General features: G+C 39.4%; 1 protein-coding gene across 4 annotated transcripts in view; it reads right to left on the bottom strand.

Moving 5' to 3' along the window:
* The window catches only part of AQR (aquarius intron-binding spliceosomal factor), a 111,030-nt gene that overhangs the window by 75,587 nt on the left and 15,966 nt on the right, over positions 1 to 19,477 (bottom strand). For all 4 annotated transcript variants that reach the window (XM_073348894.1, XM_073348891.1, XM_073348892.1 and 1 more), the window contains 8 exons: positions 18,878 to 18,946; positions 15,402 to 15,502; positions 14,474 to 14,550; positions 11,629 to 11,693; positions 7,388 to 7,504; positions 3,646 to 3,759; positions 2,517 to 2,620; positions 889 to 991 (listed from right to left, as the gene is read on the bottom strand). In XM_073348894.1, coding sequence (XP_073204995.1) covers positions 889 to 991; positions 2,517 to 2,620; positions 3,646 to 3,759; positions 7,388 to 7,504; positions 11,629 to 11,693; positions 14,474 to 14,550; positions 15,402 to 15,502; positions 18,878 to 18,946 — 750 coding nt within the window. The remainder of the gene's footprint in view (positions 1 to 888; positions 992 to 2,516; positions 2,621 to 3,645; positions 3,760 to 7,387; positions 7,505 to 11,628; positions 11,694 to 14,473; positions 14,551 to 15,401; positions 15,503 to 18,877; positions 18,947 to 19,477) is intronic.

Genomic DNA, 19,477 nt, shown 5'->3' with positions numbered 1-19,477 from the left:
TTCTGAACACCAATGTTTACCTATAGTAGTTAAGTCTGATACTTTACACCCAGCAATAAATATTTATATCCAGTGCCTAAACAGAAAAATGTATCTGATACTACTGCATCCTGTTTGAATAGGCTTTGTATTAGGGGGATCATTTCACAATCGGACTTAAAACTGCTCATACAATAACATCAAGAAAATATTCCAAATAATTTTAAAATAAGATCAGCTACAGAAAAGTCAGCCTTCAAAGAGGAAATGGAACAATGGATATGTTGAGAAGCGTCCCATCATTACAACACAGGTTAGAGTTCCTTGCTCAGATCAATATCTACTCAAGTGAATTTCCCCCCCCCCATTTCTATACTCCTGTGGAGATTTTCAAACCTGCCTATGGGATCTGAACGCTCAATTCTCACTTTAATTTATGGGAACGGAATGTCTACATCCCTCTAGACAGCACTGGAAAAAAAAATCACAGCCTAATTATATTTTAAACAGGTCTAAATAACTAAGGACGCAGGTATAATGCAAGCATCTACACATGCTGTAACAACTTTCATGATATGTGGACCTTAAGCAACTGCTGAAGAAACACTGGTAACAGTCCTCTAAAGTTGCCACTGTTCAGACACACCACCACTTTCCCAGAGGAGTCATCTTTTTCCCTGTTTGAAGATTAGTCATTAATTACTAGATTTAATTCACATCTGTTTCCAACTCACTCAGTCATCATACTGCTGTAGTTCATAAGGCACTCCTAACTGTGAAAGCCATCATGTGGTTGGCAGCATTAGAGCTGCAATTGCTGTGATTTTATACAATTTTAGGAAGTGAACGCAAGCTTTCTTGCGAGAAAAAACATAGGTGATAAATGTAATTAGCATGTGTGTGCTTTACCAGTAATTCTAGCAGAAATTCTTTGTCATAGCCTGTATCTTCCCCTTCAGGTAGAGCCGGTAACAAGCAGAGGTATGATGCCACCTGGTGGAGTGTGTTTGGGCTGCATAATATGGGGGGGAGGGAGGAAATACAAAAGCCACTGAGTGATTTTTTACATTTTATAAAAACTGCTGTTAAAAAAAACAAAAAACAAAAAAAAAAATTGAAGATTTGATAGTTTTACAGTTCAGGTAACACAATCAAGAAAAAACCTTAGAGAGTCTTAAAAGTTACATAAAGTTTTTATTTAGTTGCTTTACCTGGTAATTGCCTAGAGGAAATCAGCACAACATTTACACCACAGAAAGTGACTAAGAAATAACAAAGGATACAGCACACCACTCATAAAGAATTCAGATACAAAAATAGGGAACATAATCAGAACTTCCAGCTAAGATTTTCATTACCATATATATTCACATATATTTGAACAGACAAGACATGCTGCCTTTAATATTTGCTAAAGTGGTCAAGCTAAAGCCCAGGGTAGAGTCTGTGTGTTAAAGGCAGAGTACCTGTCCACATTAGACTTTTAAAATGTGTTTGCATGTTAGCTAATACGTACTAATATCATACTTTTAAACGTTAGTCTAGAAAAGTCTCCTTTTTTCAGGATGAAGCTATTATGTTTGAACAGGAGAAAGCCAATTCTAACAAGTAGTTCAAGAGAAGATGGTTTTTTGTTCACTGCTACTGCTATTGTTTTTGTTAGTTTTACTAAGACTAAATAGTGGGAAAATTTACAGAATGACAAGACAGGCAGAAAGAAAGCAGTTTAACCTATCCTATAGTATCAGAGATCCCAGAACTGCATTAAGAATTGTTATAATAGCAGGCATAAAGGCACTCCCAGTCAACTTACAATACTTATTCTGTAACTACAGCAAATATACACAATGTTACTTGTATGAAAATGTTTGAACTGTAACTAAGATTAGTGAAAAGCATTTATATTTTTTCCTGTTTCTTTATTTTATGCACTTGGCAGAACTTTGGGAGAAGGAGTAGCTCCAACTCAAATTCCCCCAGTGATTTCTGTGGGTCTTTGATGCAGCAATAAGTAAAGAAAAACATTTTGAAAATATCATCAGGAAAACCTGAATTATTGTAACGCCATAAAAAATGGCAGGACGACTCAGTGGCATGTATAGTTCCAAAAACTATTAACTCTTCTACTTTTAAAATGACTAGATTTCAAATCGATGGTGTTTCTTTCACTCTACCCAGAGATCAGAATTAAGGGAAAGATGCATTTTACAAGCAGAAAGTAGCAACCCAGCAATAATAAATTAAACTTCACCACACCCACAAGTGGCAAGTAGTCTATGTACTAAGTTCCACAAATGAATAAACTGAAGCACAAATGATTTGCCCAAGGTTACCCAGCAAGTCAGAAGCAGAACCCAAGAGTCCCAACCCCAAATGTCTTCTTCAAACCAGGAGTCATAATTTGCAATGTCACATTTAATTACAGCATTACACATGTATTACTACAACATACATAAAAAGGCTAGAAGACTAGTAACAAACAATGGAGAGAAATAAACTTGAAACAGAAGAACTGAATTTCCATCTTTATGGCTTACCTCAGGGGTCCACACAGCTTTTCCAATGAACCACGAGTGTCCACTGCTGCCACATTTGAAAGTGCAAAATCGTATAGTTCCGGGAAATGTGCAAAAGCTGCTCTCTAGAAAAGCCCCCCAAAATTTAATGAGAGGTTAAATTGACGTTTTCGGGGGGGGGGTTGCTCTGACAAGAGTTTATTAATAAGAGACAATGAACATGTAAGAACTCCACCTTCCTCTGTGCAGCACCTAGCACAGAGTGGGCACTACTGGAGTAAAAATAATGAAAAAGCAACTATTTTTCTGCTTAGTAAATGTGACATACAATTCTTGTTCTTCTGAGATGTATTTATTTTTCTAACGTGTCTGATAAACACTAGATGTTTTGGCATTATAATAGCCTCCTAATTGGCAGTAATGAAACTTTGGTAGAGACTGACAAGGTTGTGAAACTCCGGGATTTCACTTACCAAAGTTCATCTAGTTCTGAACTTTAAAAGACATGAAAATTTCAGTGAACCTCCGGAGGTGCAATTCAAAACTGCTGTGAAAACCCAAAAAGAAATCTCTTCACAGTCCTAATTAGCACCATGTGAAACATGCATAACGCTCTTGTGAAAAGTCCCATAATAACCACAGGTAGTGAGGATGTGGTTTATATCTCACCTGAAAGACAGCACTATTAGCAGCAGTATGCTGAGTACTTATTCTGAGGAAAAGTGACATCTATTGCATAACCAATACCACTTCCTCCTGTACCTAGGTTTCCCACACAAATAAGTCTTATGGAGACTGACCCTTTTTAGTTAATGAGTTGACAAGATCAAAACTGGAGGTGGTATTGTTTTGCTGAAACAGATAATAAACTTACTAATATTGACTGTCACTTTAGTTAGGTTCTCTGCACATACACGCAGGCTAATTGCTCTTTTATCTGCTCATGCAATTCAAAGTGTGTGTTATATGAAGTTCTTCAGAATATTTTTGAACGAAGCTATGCAAAGTTAGGAACTGAAAGACTAGCACCATTCCTTTAATACAGCAGAAAAAAGCAAGATGTTTCCTTTTGGAAAGACCAGAATCACCATCTTATTTGCAAATTATATTTAAAAAAATATATTAAAAATGAAACCCAGTGTTTGCCTACCTGTAAGGAAGTAATTCTATCATAGTGAATTGTAGTCATCTCATTTTCTGTCAAAGCATTCCCAGTCTGGTCATTAATTTCAAAGCCGGTGTAGAATTTAAGCATGTCTAAAAGCTGAAACATGATACATGTAAATTAGTGACGTATGAGAATGGGATCAGCAACTACCATATAAAACCTTGAACAAAAAGAGATGGAACCTAACATCTGAACTTCAGGCACCCCTGTATAATATATAATCTTACCAAGATACCAATAATCTAGACAGAGAAATATGCATGGACTGATCATTTATATGTTTTGTGCATTAGCCAAAAATAACTTGGCTAATTTTAAATGAGATTCTATCATTTAAACAAACAAATTTAAAATGAGATTCTATCTACAGTTTAAGAAAGTCCTAGCAATGTCCATAATACCTATCTCTGTATGCAGAGAGTTGTAAAATATTTCATATAGACACCCCTATATTGAATTTACATCCACATGGCCACCGACACATTACACTGAATGCCATTCATACGAATTCTTGTAAAAGGCTATACATGCAAATAAAAATGAACTATTCAAATATCACTCGATACATGTACAATGCAATGTTCCACATGTATGCACAATTAACTTCAAAAGTGACAATACATCTCATAGCAATGCAAAGGCTACAGTTCCAACCACAAAATAAAGGTATACTATGAAAGTGATCTCTTAAGAGACTAAAATAATTATTGATGAGCTTTTTATCAAGGAAATTCTCATAGGAGCTGCCAAGCGTTGAAGCTGAGACTCGTTACATAGGGAATTTAGCTTAACTGCCATGAGATAAAGCTGCAGAGACCATCTTAACAACAAATCACTTCAAGTACAGAAAGTGAAGCTCTAGTGCTTGCAATACATGCATAACAAGTGAAAAAGATAAGAACGTAATCATCTGCCATGAAGTGATGAGGTATAATCTGGTAGGGTTTGCTTCAATAGTATCATAATGAAAAAGTAGAATTAATTTTTGAATGCTGCACTGGGATCATAACCACCCCTACAGTAACGAAAATTAAATGAGATTAAAATAAGCAAGAACTTCTCGAAACTGCTGGCACACTGTTTGCATAGATACAGAGGCCTGGCACACTGACTGTACTGCTATATACTAAGGGGTTACCGGCTAGCCTGTTTTGGCCACAGAAGGCACCTTTCTTTAAAAAGAATGTAAACCCCATACAGCACCTCTGGAGGGCAAAGCTATATCAGCAGAAAGACTATATCTGGATACATCCAGGTAACAAATGAAATTTGCTATGAAGGCAAGGCAATCCAGCTGAAAATGAGAGGATCAAAGTTCACTCTCCTGTGAGTGGTCCAGGACAATTGCTACAGATACTGGTCCTGAAAATAGAATATCATAGAATATCAGGGTTGGAAGGGACTTCAGGAGGTCTAGTCCAACCCCCTGCTCAAAGCAGGACCAATCCCCAACTAAATCATCCCAGCCAAAGCTTTGTCAAGCCTGACCTTAAAAAGCTCTAAGGAAGGAGATTCCACCACCTACCTAGGTAACACATTCCAGTGCTTCACCAACCCCATAGCGAAAAACTTTTTCCTAATATCCAACCTAAACCTCTCCCACTGCAAATTGAGACCATTACTCCTTGCTTTGTCATCTGCTACCACTGAGAACAGTTTAGATCCATCCATTTTGGAACCCCCTTTCAGGCAGTTGAAAGCAGCTATCAAATCCCCCCTCATTCTTCTCTTCCGCAGACTAAACAATCCCAATTCCCTCAGCCTCTCCTCATAACTCATGTGTTCCAGACCCCTAATCATTTTTGTTGCCCTTCGCTGGACTCTTTCCAATTTATCCACATCCTTCTTGAAGTGTGGGGCCCAAAACTGGACACAGTACTCCAAATGAGGCCTCACCAATGTCGAATAGAGGGGAACGATCACATCCCGCAAACTGCTGGCAGTGCCCCTACCTATACAACCCAAAATGCTGTTAGCCTTCTTGGCAAGAAGGGCACATTGTTGACTTATATCCAGCTTCTCGTCCACTATAACCCCTAGATCCTTTTCTGCGGAACTACTGCCTAGCCATTTGGTCCCTAGTCTGTAGCGGTGCATGGGATTCTTCCCTCCTAAGTGCAGGACTCTGCACTTGTCCTTGTTGAACCTCATGAGATTTCTCTTGGCTCAATCCTCTAATTTGTCTAGGGCCCTCTGTATCCTGTCCCTACCTTCCAGCGTACATACCACTCCTCCCAGTTTAGTGTCATCTGCAAACTTGTTGAGGGTGCAGTCCATGCCAACCTCCAGATCATTATAGAAGATATTGAACAAAACGGACCCAGGACTGACCCTTGGGGCACTCCGCTTGATACTGGCTGCCAATTAGACATGGAGCCATTGATCACTATCCGTTGGGCCCGACAATCTAACCAGCTTTCTATCCACCTTATAGTCCATTCATCCAGCCCATACTTCTTAAACTTGCTGGCAAGAATACTGTGGGAGACCGTATCAAAATATATCAAGAGGACTCAAGCCTTTCTAGCTTTGACAGACTTCAAGATAAAGGACCTGAGCAGAAAAAAATTCACATCATTCTGGTTACCAGGTCCTTTTTCATTTCAAATTGGAATTGATTTTAACAGCTGCTAGCCTATTAAATTTAGAAATGTTTTCTTTACCAGCTTTCTCATGGTGTAAAACATTGACAACTACCAGTTTGTGAAATATTAACTGCTAAGACCTTGTCAGCACATTAAAAGAAAAGAAGGACGGCAGTTAGAATAATGTGATTCTAAAGTCAAATTTAGTAGGATGTTCATGAAGCCTTGTCAGTTTTGGAATTCACTCCCGAGCTATCTGGAATCAGGGCCTGCAGCAGAGCTAGTCTCCACCCAGCCTCATCAGTACAGGCAGCCTGCAGCTGGTGGCCTGACTAGTTACACAACCTGATTGGCTGCAAAGGCCAGCAGGCCAACTCTTAAGCCAGCAGCAGCAGCTCATTGCTTCTCCATGCTCATACCCACCACTGTGCCCACTCCTGCCTTGCACTCAGCCTTTCCTCTGTCCTGCCCCTGCCTTGAAACCCTCCTGGCTGATACCCTGCTCTCTACAATTCCTGACCTCCAGTTTGACCCTCAGCTCCTGTTCCTGATTATGGACTACAGTTCAACTCTTGGGTCTGGTACCCAGTTTCTGCCTTCCGGTTTTACCTTTGGCTTTGGCTCTGGCTGCTAGGCCAGCTGCCCCTCCAGCCACTAGGCCAGACTGCCCTCATCCCATTCAGCTGACACCTACCTTTGGTCTAAAGTAGCCTAAACTGTTGAACTTCAGGGCACGCTACATAAACCATTCATTTCCTATGGCTTCTGGGGAGGACTGAGTTGGGCAGAAGAAAATTTGAGGTCACAAATACAGCAAAAGATTTAAACTGATTTTTGTTTTCTCTGTGTTAGGACACATTGGGTGAATGTTGTGTAGACTATTTTAAAAACTGCTCAAAACAGAGACAAGGATATAAAACACACACTACATAGGTAATGCAAAAATAATGTTTTGAGGATTTAAAATAAATCTGTGCACAAAGTCTACTCAGTAATAATCCAATTTTTAGTTTATTTCCAAAAAAACGTGACACAAAGTAATCATTTTCAGCAGACAGACAGATAACATAAGAAGAGGCAGCAAATATTTTGAGCTGCTTCAGAACTGAAGCGCTCTCTTCAGTAAGATCAAAACTCACCTGACAGAAGAGATGGCCCTCCTTTTCCCTTCTAGCAAGGCTAGAGAGGTAACAATGAACAACAAGGTGGGAGTCATCTAATACTGTATTAAACCACCGCCGTGTGGGAAGCAAGGCCTAAAATAAATAACTTGGCATTAGTAGTAGTCTTAACATACATGATTTTGAAACCCATGGCTTTCCATATATATCTTCTCTGCATTTCAAGACAGCGGGTCAGGACAGTCCTGCATCAACAGATGGTGATGGTTATTTACATAAAAGAGAATCTTCCCAGAGACATCTATCCTAGCATGCAATTCACCTGTGCTGACTCCTGTTTAAGTGAGTGGATTTTGTGCAGGTATCTGAATCCATGAGGGTGGAGCCTTTTACAGGATCAGGGCCTCAGAATGCACACCTCACTATTGAGGTGTATTTGATTTGTTTGATTATTTGTATTTTGTGTTTGATTAGCAGGACAAAGAAGCAATTATTTTATTAACGATATCCTTGACCTTCGTATCTGTTGTACAATGCAAAGAGGCTTTTTTTGAGAGCATTTTTTAAAAATGTAAAAGCTGAGTCATTCCCTTATATTGTGTGCATATTTTATTTTTAAATTTAAATACTATTCAAGACTTGTATTTCTCATGCCACCAATATCAGTAAATGTACTTCGCTAACTATAATAAGATGATAATCATTCCATTAAACTTTACTGAAAACAATGGATCTCACAATTTTTCACATATTAAACTATTTAAGCCTTATTAAAATCTTTCCTGATGTAAGGGAAAAGAGAGAAATGACTTCACTCCCACCACTGAAATACAGATATTACTTTTGTATATTATTGCAGCTGTTCAACAGCACATATTAGGTAACAGTTTAGGACAAGAAATGAAGAATACTATACTCAATTGAAAATAAAGATAGAATTGAAGCAGCCAGAATGTAGTTACCACCACTAAGTAATCAGAATAAGGGGGGGGAAGGGGGAGGAAACAGTATGTCAGTGCAGTAAATAATAACTGTCATTCATAGTCTCACACACACACACACACACACACAAAAGCCATCAGTCAAACCACTACAGTTTCCTTCAAAAACATATCATTTGCAAGTGGCAGAATGGCCAAGTAACTTAGATTCAACTGTAATGGATGTAATTTAATATGAAATGCCCTGCAGGAGGCAGAGGCAAGAGAGACCTAAAATGTATGTAAAAATACTCCATTCACATGGGACATGCTACAGAGAAGAAAGAACATGATGGCTTTTTATAACTAGTTTCTAGTTCGCCCGTTCCAAGCAGTACAGCAAGCTTCACAAACTATTTGAACTCGAACTCTTCTGTAATACACATAGTAGAGATAGCAGACACTAAATTTACTGCTTCTTGGCCTTTTGGCTAAGATCCAGCATTGTACCCCAATCTGGGTCTATGCTGGTTATGTATTATGAACGTATCTTGTGAACCTTGTAACTGATACTTGTAATCTCTCATAACTCAAGCCTGACCCCAGATGTACAGTACCCTCCTTCTTAACGTGTATAAACTTGATTTTAAACATTAGCTTTAATAAAAATGTCCTCTCTCCGGGGACAGTGCCCTGTACTTTCAAAGGGGTGGCCCGGATGATCTAATTAGTCTTTTGTTACTAACTGCTATGATCCTAGGAAACTAGGGTGTTTAGCAAACGGCGAGTTAACACTTATATTACTGTATCAAACACTAAATCACCTGTACTTATGGTTTCTGTAAGTGCCACCATCATGATCTTTACAGAGTTTAATGAAGTTGAAGTAATTTAAAATAAACCTACTATTTATAGTGAAACTATATCAGCATCACTGATGTGTGAACTAATGCCTTTTAATTTTCAAAGTAGCTGAACTAGAGAAACCCAGAAGAATGTCACACCTCCAATACTTGCAGAGATCATATTTTATAGAACCTCACTGCCCCCTGGGGTTGTTTTACAATACACTGTACTGCTTTTGTGGCAGGAAAACAAAAAAGTCTTAATTTCTGAAGTAATTTGGCTGTAGTAATAGAGTAAATCATGGCTTTTTTTGATACCTCAAATGATAATTAGTTAATTTGCTAAGACTATAAATACTTTGACAGAGGCATAAAAATTATAAGTACAACTAAAAATTAAAGGAATTTACAATTAGAATTTTCCTCTGAATTTCCCTCCTACAGTTAACCAAGGTATCACTTCGCTAGCTACATTCTGAAACAGCATACAGTTGGTAAAAAAAAAAAGGACATTGTGAACTTCACACTACAGTAAATGCTACTTATTAGCAAACCCCTCAGTTGACAGCAAAAAGTTGCCATTATCCAGCAGTTGCCAATAAGCAGAAGGCAGGTTTGTGGGGCTATAGCCAGGGAAGGAAGCACTGGGACGTGGGCAGGACGAGAGCAGAGATATGTGCCATACAGCTCTGTGGGCCCCCCTGGACCACCACTTCCCATGGAAAGCCCAGGCATCTGAACTACTGCCCTGCCCATAGCCTTCCCTCCCAGCTCGGATTCCAACAGGGGGTTCCCCTTTGGGCAGGGATGCAGGAATCCCAGCCACTTACTTCCTGTGTAGTCCGCAAGTGCAGGAAGGTTTGAGGGGCTGCAGCCAGTGAAGGCACATCCCAGAGCTTCCTTCCCTAGCTGCAGCCCTACAAACCTGCCTGAGTAGAGGCATATCTTCCGAAAAAGAGTTCTCAATAAGTGGCATGCTATTGCCAAAATCCAAATCCCATTAAAGTCAATGATGGACCGGTTCCCAGCAAAATGTTGCTATTAACCAGAAGTTGTTAATATCGGGGTTACTATTAAGCAGCATCCACTGTATCCACAGAAAGATCAATATACAACATTTTCCTATTACAGCCAGTGAGGGAAACCAAGCCAACTGTAATCCCATCCAAGGAAAGGTTCTGTGACAAAGCAGTGTTTTTCTCTGCCTATCAAGCTTGTCATGAACACAGCAGATATTGAAGTGAAAGTCCTAACCCCATTCAAGTCAGTCAATTACAAAACTTCCATTGACTTCAGTAGCACCAGGTGTCTGTTCATCTTTGCTCATACCAGTGGTGCAGCATAGCTGCTGCTATGGCAGGCTCCCTGCCGGCCCCACACCGCTCCTGGAAGCGGCCAGCGCAGTCCCAGGGGTGGAGGGGTAGGGGTCTCCCTCCACACACTGCTCCTGCCTGCAAGCACTGCCTCCGCAGCTCCCATTGATCAAGAACGGAAGGCTGTGGCCAATGGGAGCTGTGAAAGTGAGTGAGGGTGGGGTAGAGCAAGCGGCCGGGGGGGGTGGGGGGAGGGCTGGGAATGGAGTGAGTGGAGTGGGGCCTCAGGGAAGGGGCGTGGAATCTGGGAAGGGGCGGGGTAGATCCTGGATTGCCTTTAAATTCAATCAGTGAATTTGGGCGTAAAAAGGTTGGAGACCACTGCTCTAGTGCCATGACCACTGCAATTTAATGAATCATCATTTAATCATGGTGTTAATAGATGCAGTCAATACCTCTTCCATAAAGACTCATTGGTTTCACACATCAGTTGCAGATTGAAGTTTCTAAATCAGTGCTTGCAAACTTCTCACTGATTTTGAAGTCTTGTTGTATAGCATTTCAGGCAGCTTTTTTTTTTTTAAAAAAAAGGAATTATCTGTGCTTTCTGAGGCTGCAATTGGCAATCCAAAATGTTTCAGATGGCCCAAGGTACATTAAGAGCACAGCTCTTGTAATGGATCCAAACCTTTGAACATTCTTGTTGTTTTCCAGAATTATTGCCTCTGCTCCAATCACTGTCTACTTGTTTTGGGCAGTTTAAGTTCAACACTTGCACACACTGGCAATCTGCCCTGCTTATAGTCAACAATGATCAGTCGTCTATGCAGCTGCCATGGGGCAAACCCCTAACTATAGGCAGGCAAAGCCACTGTTTGCATGGGTGCAGCTTACCTCATTTTAAACTGGGGACATGCTTCACCAGTGCAAACTGTGGATTACTGCGCGAAGAGGTCTGGTTTGGCAAGTCTGTGTCAGTGCACAGGACGACACACGCTAGGCTTTTTACAGCCAGATTTAGTAATACATTAGAAAATTTTGTTCCCTCCAGACATGGAGATTGAACCCATTTCCATCTGGACTAGTCTATGTACAGTTAGAGGTAAATGAGCAGTACATGTTCAGAAAATATTCAGTATGTTCTCTCCAAAAGCATTTGCTTTGGAGAGACACTATCTTACCTCTAGATCTATCATGAGTTCAATGAATCTTTCACAGTAATGAACTTTGTCCATGGAAAGAGGACCTAGGCACAAAAAACAAAACATCCCTGCAACTCATCATTTATTCAACATCATTGTTCCACCACATTTCAAAAATTAAAAATATTTCACATTTAAACAAGAGCTAAAAAGCTGAAGCTCCCACAGCAACACGGCTATTAGCCAATAATTAACATTTCTTAGAGACACAAGGTGGGTGAGGTAACATCTTTATTACCTCACGCACCTCTTCTCTCTAATATCCAGGGAGCAACATGGCTACAACAACACTGCAAACATTAATGTTTCTTAGCATTTAATCAGTATTAGATTAATAAAATTACGGGCTCATTCTTCCATTATTCTGAAATGCTCCCCCAAAACCAAAACAGATTTTCAGATGGAAAGAAGTCAGAGGCTAAGATATTCAGAAATAACTAGTGAGTTTGAGTGCCTCAATTTAAGATTGGCCAATCTAACACACCATGAAGGGACCAGATTTTCCCAAAATGCTGATCACCCACTCTTCGAAAATTAGGCCTCTATAGTATCTCAAACCTGAGCATGCAAAATTGAGGCTCCTAAAGTCACTAGTCACTTTAAAAATTCTTGGCCGTGACTTTTTTTTTTTTTTTTTTTAATAAAAGGACTTTACAATTTCAAAGCACTCAGTTCTGATTTTTGGAATTACCTATTAGAGCTCAATTATGGATCCTAAGACTCGGAGTCACACTAGGAAGTAGAGGAAGAACAAACAAGCAGCAGCAAAACAGTTATCCTCTTAAGACTCCTGGGCTGAAAGACCTACTGTTCACATCTAGCAATCGTACTCAACTTTAACACAGAGCACCCATTGGGCTTCCCAGTGCCTGCAAGCAAACTTTGGCTATCCATTATAGGGCATAATTAACATTCAGAAGTAATAAAGGACAGCAAAACAAGAAACTAGATTTCACTTGGAGAAAACATTTTGTTTGATAATTAAATTTGAGATGCAAGTTATCCTTGGACCAGTCACCTTTAAGTCCTTTCCCCTAGCCTGACTGTATAATAAACATATGCATACTGTGGCAATGCACTCTCATCAAATAATACAACTGCATTTCCATAAACCAGCATATGTAGGTAAGAAAAGCGGTGTGAATCCAGTGCACGGAGGGTACAGAAGCACGCACAGGATTGGGGACATTCTGGAACCCTGCTTCAAGAGGATTACCAATGGCTCTGCATAGTAGCTAGGTTTGGAGGTTGACAGCAGTTGGCCAGGGAGGATCAAAGTCAATGGATCCACTACTATACAAATCCAATAGATTTTGCCCCTTGACAAACCAAGGACATTGGAATGGAAATGGCTGCAGCAGCAGCCACAGCTTGGACTGTATAGCGGAAGATTCTTTTCCCCATCCCTCACGGAATCCCCCTGCATCAAGCTTGATTATTCTAGATTGGTGCAGAAAACAGCCTTAAGCGACACACACAAGGTCACACAGCAAGTCTACAGCACAGCTGTGAATCATAAGGTTTTATTTAAATAAAGCTTCTCCTGCTAAGGTATTAAGATAAAAATATAAAAGATAAGCACAAGATATAAATATAATTAAAATACAATTAAAAATATAATAAACCACTATAACTCAAAATTCAAACAAATAAAACCAATCACAAGGCTCCAATATAAAAAGGGAATAAGGGCATGGAGAAGTGGGCCAAAAAGGGGGCCAAGACTAATCTTTCTAAAAATAAACTCTCAAATGAAATAGCTTTGACTTTTTTTTATTTTATTTTATTATTACAGGGAAGAGAGATGAGCCCTGACAGATGTCGATGTTAGTGATTTAGGAAGTATCTTTTCCACTTTCCCTGCTGCTTTACAAGATGATTCACTAAGGGTTACACTGACCCAGATGAAGGAGGCATGAGCAGAGCAGTCATACAGGAGCCTCAAATAGGCCTGTGGGGAGACTCTTAGAATCACACCAGTGAGGAGGGTACTGGGTCTACATTAATGAATATTCAGTTTTCTAGTATCTTCCAAATGCTAGGAATTTTGGTCTTATAGCAACCTAATGCACTACTACAAGCTAACATTTTCCAAAACTAAGAACAGGGGTCCTGAAGGAGCTATAGCCTAAGCTGATGCTGAAATTGTAGTAATAGCCTTTATTGCAGGTTTAACACTGCTTCCTGTACTAATACATTTTCCTTCAAAATTGGGCATGCATATTTTCTTGTCAGATCAATTTTCTGCTGAAGACACATGAAACCCCACTTTTCATATATGTTTTTGTTCTCCTTACTGTAACCCCACAGTACTGAGAGTGCAGGTTAATGTTGTGGACTTAAGTTCTTTGCTGAATGTGGGACTTAAGTATTTGCTTAAATTCTGTTGTCAATGGGACATAAATCCTTTGTTGAACAGAGATGAACTTCAGCACATGTCTAAGTGCTTTGCTGAACTGGGGACTTTGTTTCCTCTGAAGCTTCTGGCACTGCCAATGTCAGAAGACAAGATACTAGGCTAGATGGACCATTGGTCTGACCATGCATGACCATTCTTATATTATTACAACCGAGAAGAAACTCTGTAAAGTAGCATTCCAATTTATTTTATTTTAAAAAAATAGAGAGATTTAAACCCCCCCGAAGACAGATCCATGCAGGCAGATCCTATATCCACACAATTTCTCACTGAAGTAAATGCCCAAACCTATTGGATCTGACGGAAGGATTGTGGCCTTAATAGTTGGTTTAGCACCACAGGAACTTCTAAATGATACCTGAAAAAATACACACATATTATATACATGCATGCACACAAAGTTACCTGAATGGGGTATTGATTTTAGCACACAGATAAATTTCTGGATGAGCTGTGAAAGAAATCTTCTCTCTCGATATGCCCTAAAAATCAGACATAGGATCAAAGTATTAATATTTCATAAATGCTGCCTAGAAGTATGTTACATTCCTTATTAGCATAAGAGGTTGTAAACTGAATGTAATTTATATCCAGGGTACGTTTATTTTACTAGAATTGTTTCTGGGAACTTTGAAAATTGTACCTTAACTCTTCCGCATCATTTTTAAACAGCAGCAGCAAAACCAAGATATTTTTTGTCAGCAATCATTTTCTCTTATCACCAATCAAAGTGACTTACCAGTTAGCATAGCCAGCGTTTGTAACTTTACTGCAAAGAACTCACTCACTGATTACCACTTTACCATTGAGTCAAAGAAAGTACCAGTAAGTGATCGCAATGCAGACAGCAGGTAACTACTGATGCATCACAGATGTATGCTGCATCTTATGCACAGCAGAATGTAAGTGTTTGGAACAGTTAATATTGCTGGGTAAGAGATACATAAACTTCTTCAAAATACACCATTAAGTGTAAGCAATAAGGCTTCAATAATTTCTAAAATCTGTGAGAAAGGGAAATATTTATTAATCAATTATGTGGAATGTTAAATGTTCTTTTTCGGTTTTCATCATATAGATTTTTTCAAGATCTGGTTAATCTGTTGATTAATTGGCGATGATTCAATATATAACCCCTGTAAGCATTTCACATGGGATAATCTGCTGGAATGTTGTTCTATAATGCTGTGTCCAGAAGCAGTGCACTATCAACTGCTGATTTCTGTCACTCTAAGATCTATTTAATTCAAACAGATTTATCTCAGGAATACTAAACTGAACCACTACATTACATGCTTTGAATTTAACATAAAAAAATGTTTTTATAACATACTGCATTCGTGTCTTTTCATCCATTTTCTCATCATTCTTCTTGATCAGATTCCAAAATTTTCTAAGCTTTGGTGTCTTTTTCAGTTCTTGTTCCAGACGTGCCTGAAAAGGTGAAATGGTATTTAGCCACCAAAAACAATTATGAACTCGCTTTCATTATACAGGATAAAAATTTAGTTAGGAGGAAAGGGGGAAAAAAAATGTAGCACCATGCACAAATAAAAATCTAAAACTAGCCATCCAATAACATGATCAGGTTTCCCCAAACCTTTTCTCAAGTAGTACCTCATACAATCAAGGTTATAACACTTCATGATAGAGACACATTGCACGAATTAATAATCTACTGATTAGTCAGACCTAGATGGTCTGCTGAGAGTCTTTAGAAAAGAATCATCTTCCAATATTCACATCCTGAGATAAAACATTTTTTAGAAAACAACAACAGAAAACCTCACTACCAAAAAACCCTGAAAATCTGGTTACTATTTATTGACTTAATCGAAAGATCTGCAGTAGTGAAGCCCACAGAGTATTTTTGGTTTATGAATTAATAACCAGTGTAACCAAGTTCCTCCTCTACCTTGGTGGGTCTTGTGCTTATTGGCGGATTTGCTCGCCTTGGAGCTTGACGGCAGCCCTCAGCTTGGCCGTTTTACTGAACCCACAGTCCAGGTCGACTCCTCCTGTGTCTGACCAGGAGTTGGGAGGATTTGGGGGGAACCCAGGCCCGCCCACTACTCCGGGTTCCAGCCCAGGGCCCTGTGGAATGAAACTGTCTAGAGTGCCTTCTGGAACAGCTGTGCGACAGCTACAACTCCCTGGGCTACTTCCCCATGGCCTCCTCCCAACACCTTCTTTATCCTCACCATAGGACCTTCCTCCTGGTGTCTGATAATGCTTGTACACCTCAGTCCTCCAACAGTCTGCGTTCTCACTCTCAGCTCCTAGTGCCTCTTGCTCCCAACTCCTCACACGCACACCACAAACTGAAGTGAGCTCCTTTTTAAAACCCAGGTGCTCTGAGTAGCCTGCCTTAATTGATTCTAACAGCTTCTTGATTGGCTGCAGGTGTTCTAATCAGCCTGTCTTAATTGTCTTCAGAAAGTTTCTGATTATTCTGCAACCTTCCCTGTTACCTTATCCAGGGAAAAGGGACCGACTTAGCCTGGGGCTAATATATCTGCCTTCTATTAGTCTCCTGTAGCCATCTGGCCCGACCCTGTCACACCAGATAGTAATGTCTTGTTTAGTGAATTTCCTTCCTTTTGTGTGGTTATTTTCAATTGTTTGTATTAAGAAAAAAATGAAACACCATACTCTACTGTATATTAACTTTCCTTGTCTCTAAAAACAAAATTTTTCAAAATACACAAATACTTTTTCCCTGGGAAAAAAAAAAAAAAAAAAGATCAAGTATAAGCCATCACAGACCATTCATTACAAGAAACATAATGTACTAGAAGCTCATTAAAGAAAGTTAAGCTGTGCAAGGATCAATTGAAGCATACAGGAACATAAAAGTGAATGATCATGCTATCCTTAGCTATAATAATTAGAAATAACTCATTTGGACACCCCAAAAAGATTTTAGTTAATATTGCATTTCTCTCACAAAATGACATAGGTATGTAATACACATTAGCTCAGTATATTTATTCAATTAAAAAATCATTACGGTTGCAAAATCAAGCACTCAAAAGTTAGGAAATGCCAGAAGTAAAGTTTCCCCTATGGAAAAATAGTACATGATCATGGACTATCATAATTCATACACACAAGGGGGCTAATTTAAGATTTTATGGGCCACCTTAATTCAGACTTATCCTAACTTCTGAATTCTTCACTTTGCAATTATATAGAGGGTGGTTTTGCATGCAATTTCCTAGGTTTTTAAAAAATGCAAACTGAAAAGAGAAATTTCATCATGTGGAAACTCACTGACTCCAACATGGTTCATCAGTATGGTTAGAATTTTTGGACACAGGGCACAGAACTGTGCCATTTAAGTTAACAGATAGTATATAGAAAAGGAATACTTGTGGCACCTTAGAGACTATGCTCAAATAAATTTGTTAAAATTTCATGAGCTACAGCTTACTTCAGCTGTAGCTCACGAAAGCTTATGCTCAAATAAATCTGTTAGTCTCGAAGGTGCCACAAGTACTCCTTTTCTTTTTGCATATACAGACTAACACGGCTGCTACTCTGAAACCTGTCAGATAGTATATAGGTTATCATCATCATCTGTGTGAACCAGCCTCTATAGGGAGATTAGGTACACACTTTGCCAGTGTGTTTCAGGGCTACTTGCTGACTGCAGTGGAATAGAGACCCAGGAATCTTGGGTTCTATTCCAGATTCTGAGGATAGGGTATCTAATGCTTACAAACCCTTCTGTCCCTAGCCCCTCCAGTGAGTCCTTATCCACGTCACCCTGTCACCTCACAGCTCCTCACACCAGTTCCAGTCCCCACCACAAACATACACATCTTGGTTCTTGATCCCAGACCCAGCTCCCCCAACTCAGCTCCATATCGCAATCCCTAACTCAGTTCTTACTCTCTTCATCAGCTCTATCCACTAGTCTCGATCACCACCCCACCACCACCACCACCACCCCCCACATTCCTCTGCATTCTAGTCAGGCTGCATTCCAGTCAACGCCAGCAGGGGAGCATTAACAACACAGGAGACATTCTCTCTGCTTACAGTTCCTGTTGCCACAGTGGCCCCCTGGCTGCCAGACAAAGCAACTGCAAGGAAGGTCCTTCTTAGCCCCTACAGGTGCAGCCTAGAGCTGGAGCATGCTCCATACAGATGGAGTCTACAGAGAATTTAGCAGTCACAGTAACAGGTACTGAGCATATGTAAACTGAGGTTCATAACTTGGCCAGGTTCATAACTTGGCCAGATCTGAGCCCTTTTCACAGGGACAGCAGAAAGCACATTCCTGACACCAGGGTGATCTCCCCTGACAAATTTCAAGTCCCTGTTCCAAAGCATGGAGGTGCTAAAGTTTCTCATATGATTACAAGAATGTTTTAAAATGGTCAAAACAATGCATTTTTCCCTGAGCTTGTTCTGAGAAACAGTTGATTTGTTTTTGCTGAATTTAAAAATTATTATTATTAATAAGACACCTGGCATGGAAGATCTCTCAACCCGACTGGTTAAAGTTTGACAAAAAGTTACAAACAACCAAAAACAGGTCTCATAATGGAAAGTATTAGGAAACCTTAACTGCAATAATTCCTATCCCTGCCGCCTAGAATACAATTAAACTAATTTTTGTAAAAGGATGTGGTAGGTCAAGTAAAGAGAAAGTTCTGGCAAACGTAAAGGAGTTTCTTTTTAAAAGCATTGCATAGGATTTTAAAGTATGTGTCTTTCATTAAAGTTAATGGACATTTCATACTTAAAGCCTTGTGCACTCTTTGGAAGGTGTTTTGCCATTTTTTGTGATAAAATACTTACATGTTGTAGGCCCATCCACATTGGCAGGGAGATGAGCTGCTGCACCTGACCCCTGATCAAATCCACTTCCTGTTACAAGGTATTAAACAGAGAAGTCAACTTAGAGCATTTAAAATCTGTTTACAGAAATATTATCTTGCAAGCATATTCCTAACACCTTTATGGGCTCTACCCTTCACATAAAAAAAATACACACACTATTCTAGATTTAGAAGGTTTCAAACAGTTAAGAAAGAGTTGAGCTCTATACAATGCCATGCTATCTAACAACAGTAACTGGATTATTTTAGGAATCTTCTGTTTTGGTTTGCTTTCACAAATCCTCTGTCAGTACAAGACACTTAAGTTTTCTATTTAATCCATGAAACCCTTTTACCTAACTAACTCAAAGCAGTGTGTCCAACTTAGCAATTGTCACTAGATTTAGTGACTCTTTGGTTTCCTGAGCAAGAAAATAAGTGTCAAAGTGACCAGTGACAAATCTAGTGATTTTCACTGCCAATTACAGTGACATTCAGAGAAAGAAGTCACCAATAGGTATAGTCACAAAATCATTCACAAGCAGCTCAACAGTATTAATAAAATCCATTCCATGCCCTT

Source organism: Lepidochelys kempii, chromosome 6 (assembly GCF_965140265.1).
Source record: "Lepidochelys kempii isolate rLepKem1 chromosome 6, rLepKem1.hap2, whole genome shotgun sequence".
Lineage (NCBI taxonomy): Eukaryota > Metazoa > Chordata > Testudines > Cheloniidae > Lepidochelys > Lepidochelys kempii.
This window is presented reverse-complemented; position numbering and strand designations above follow the sequence as displayed.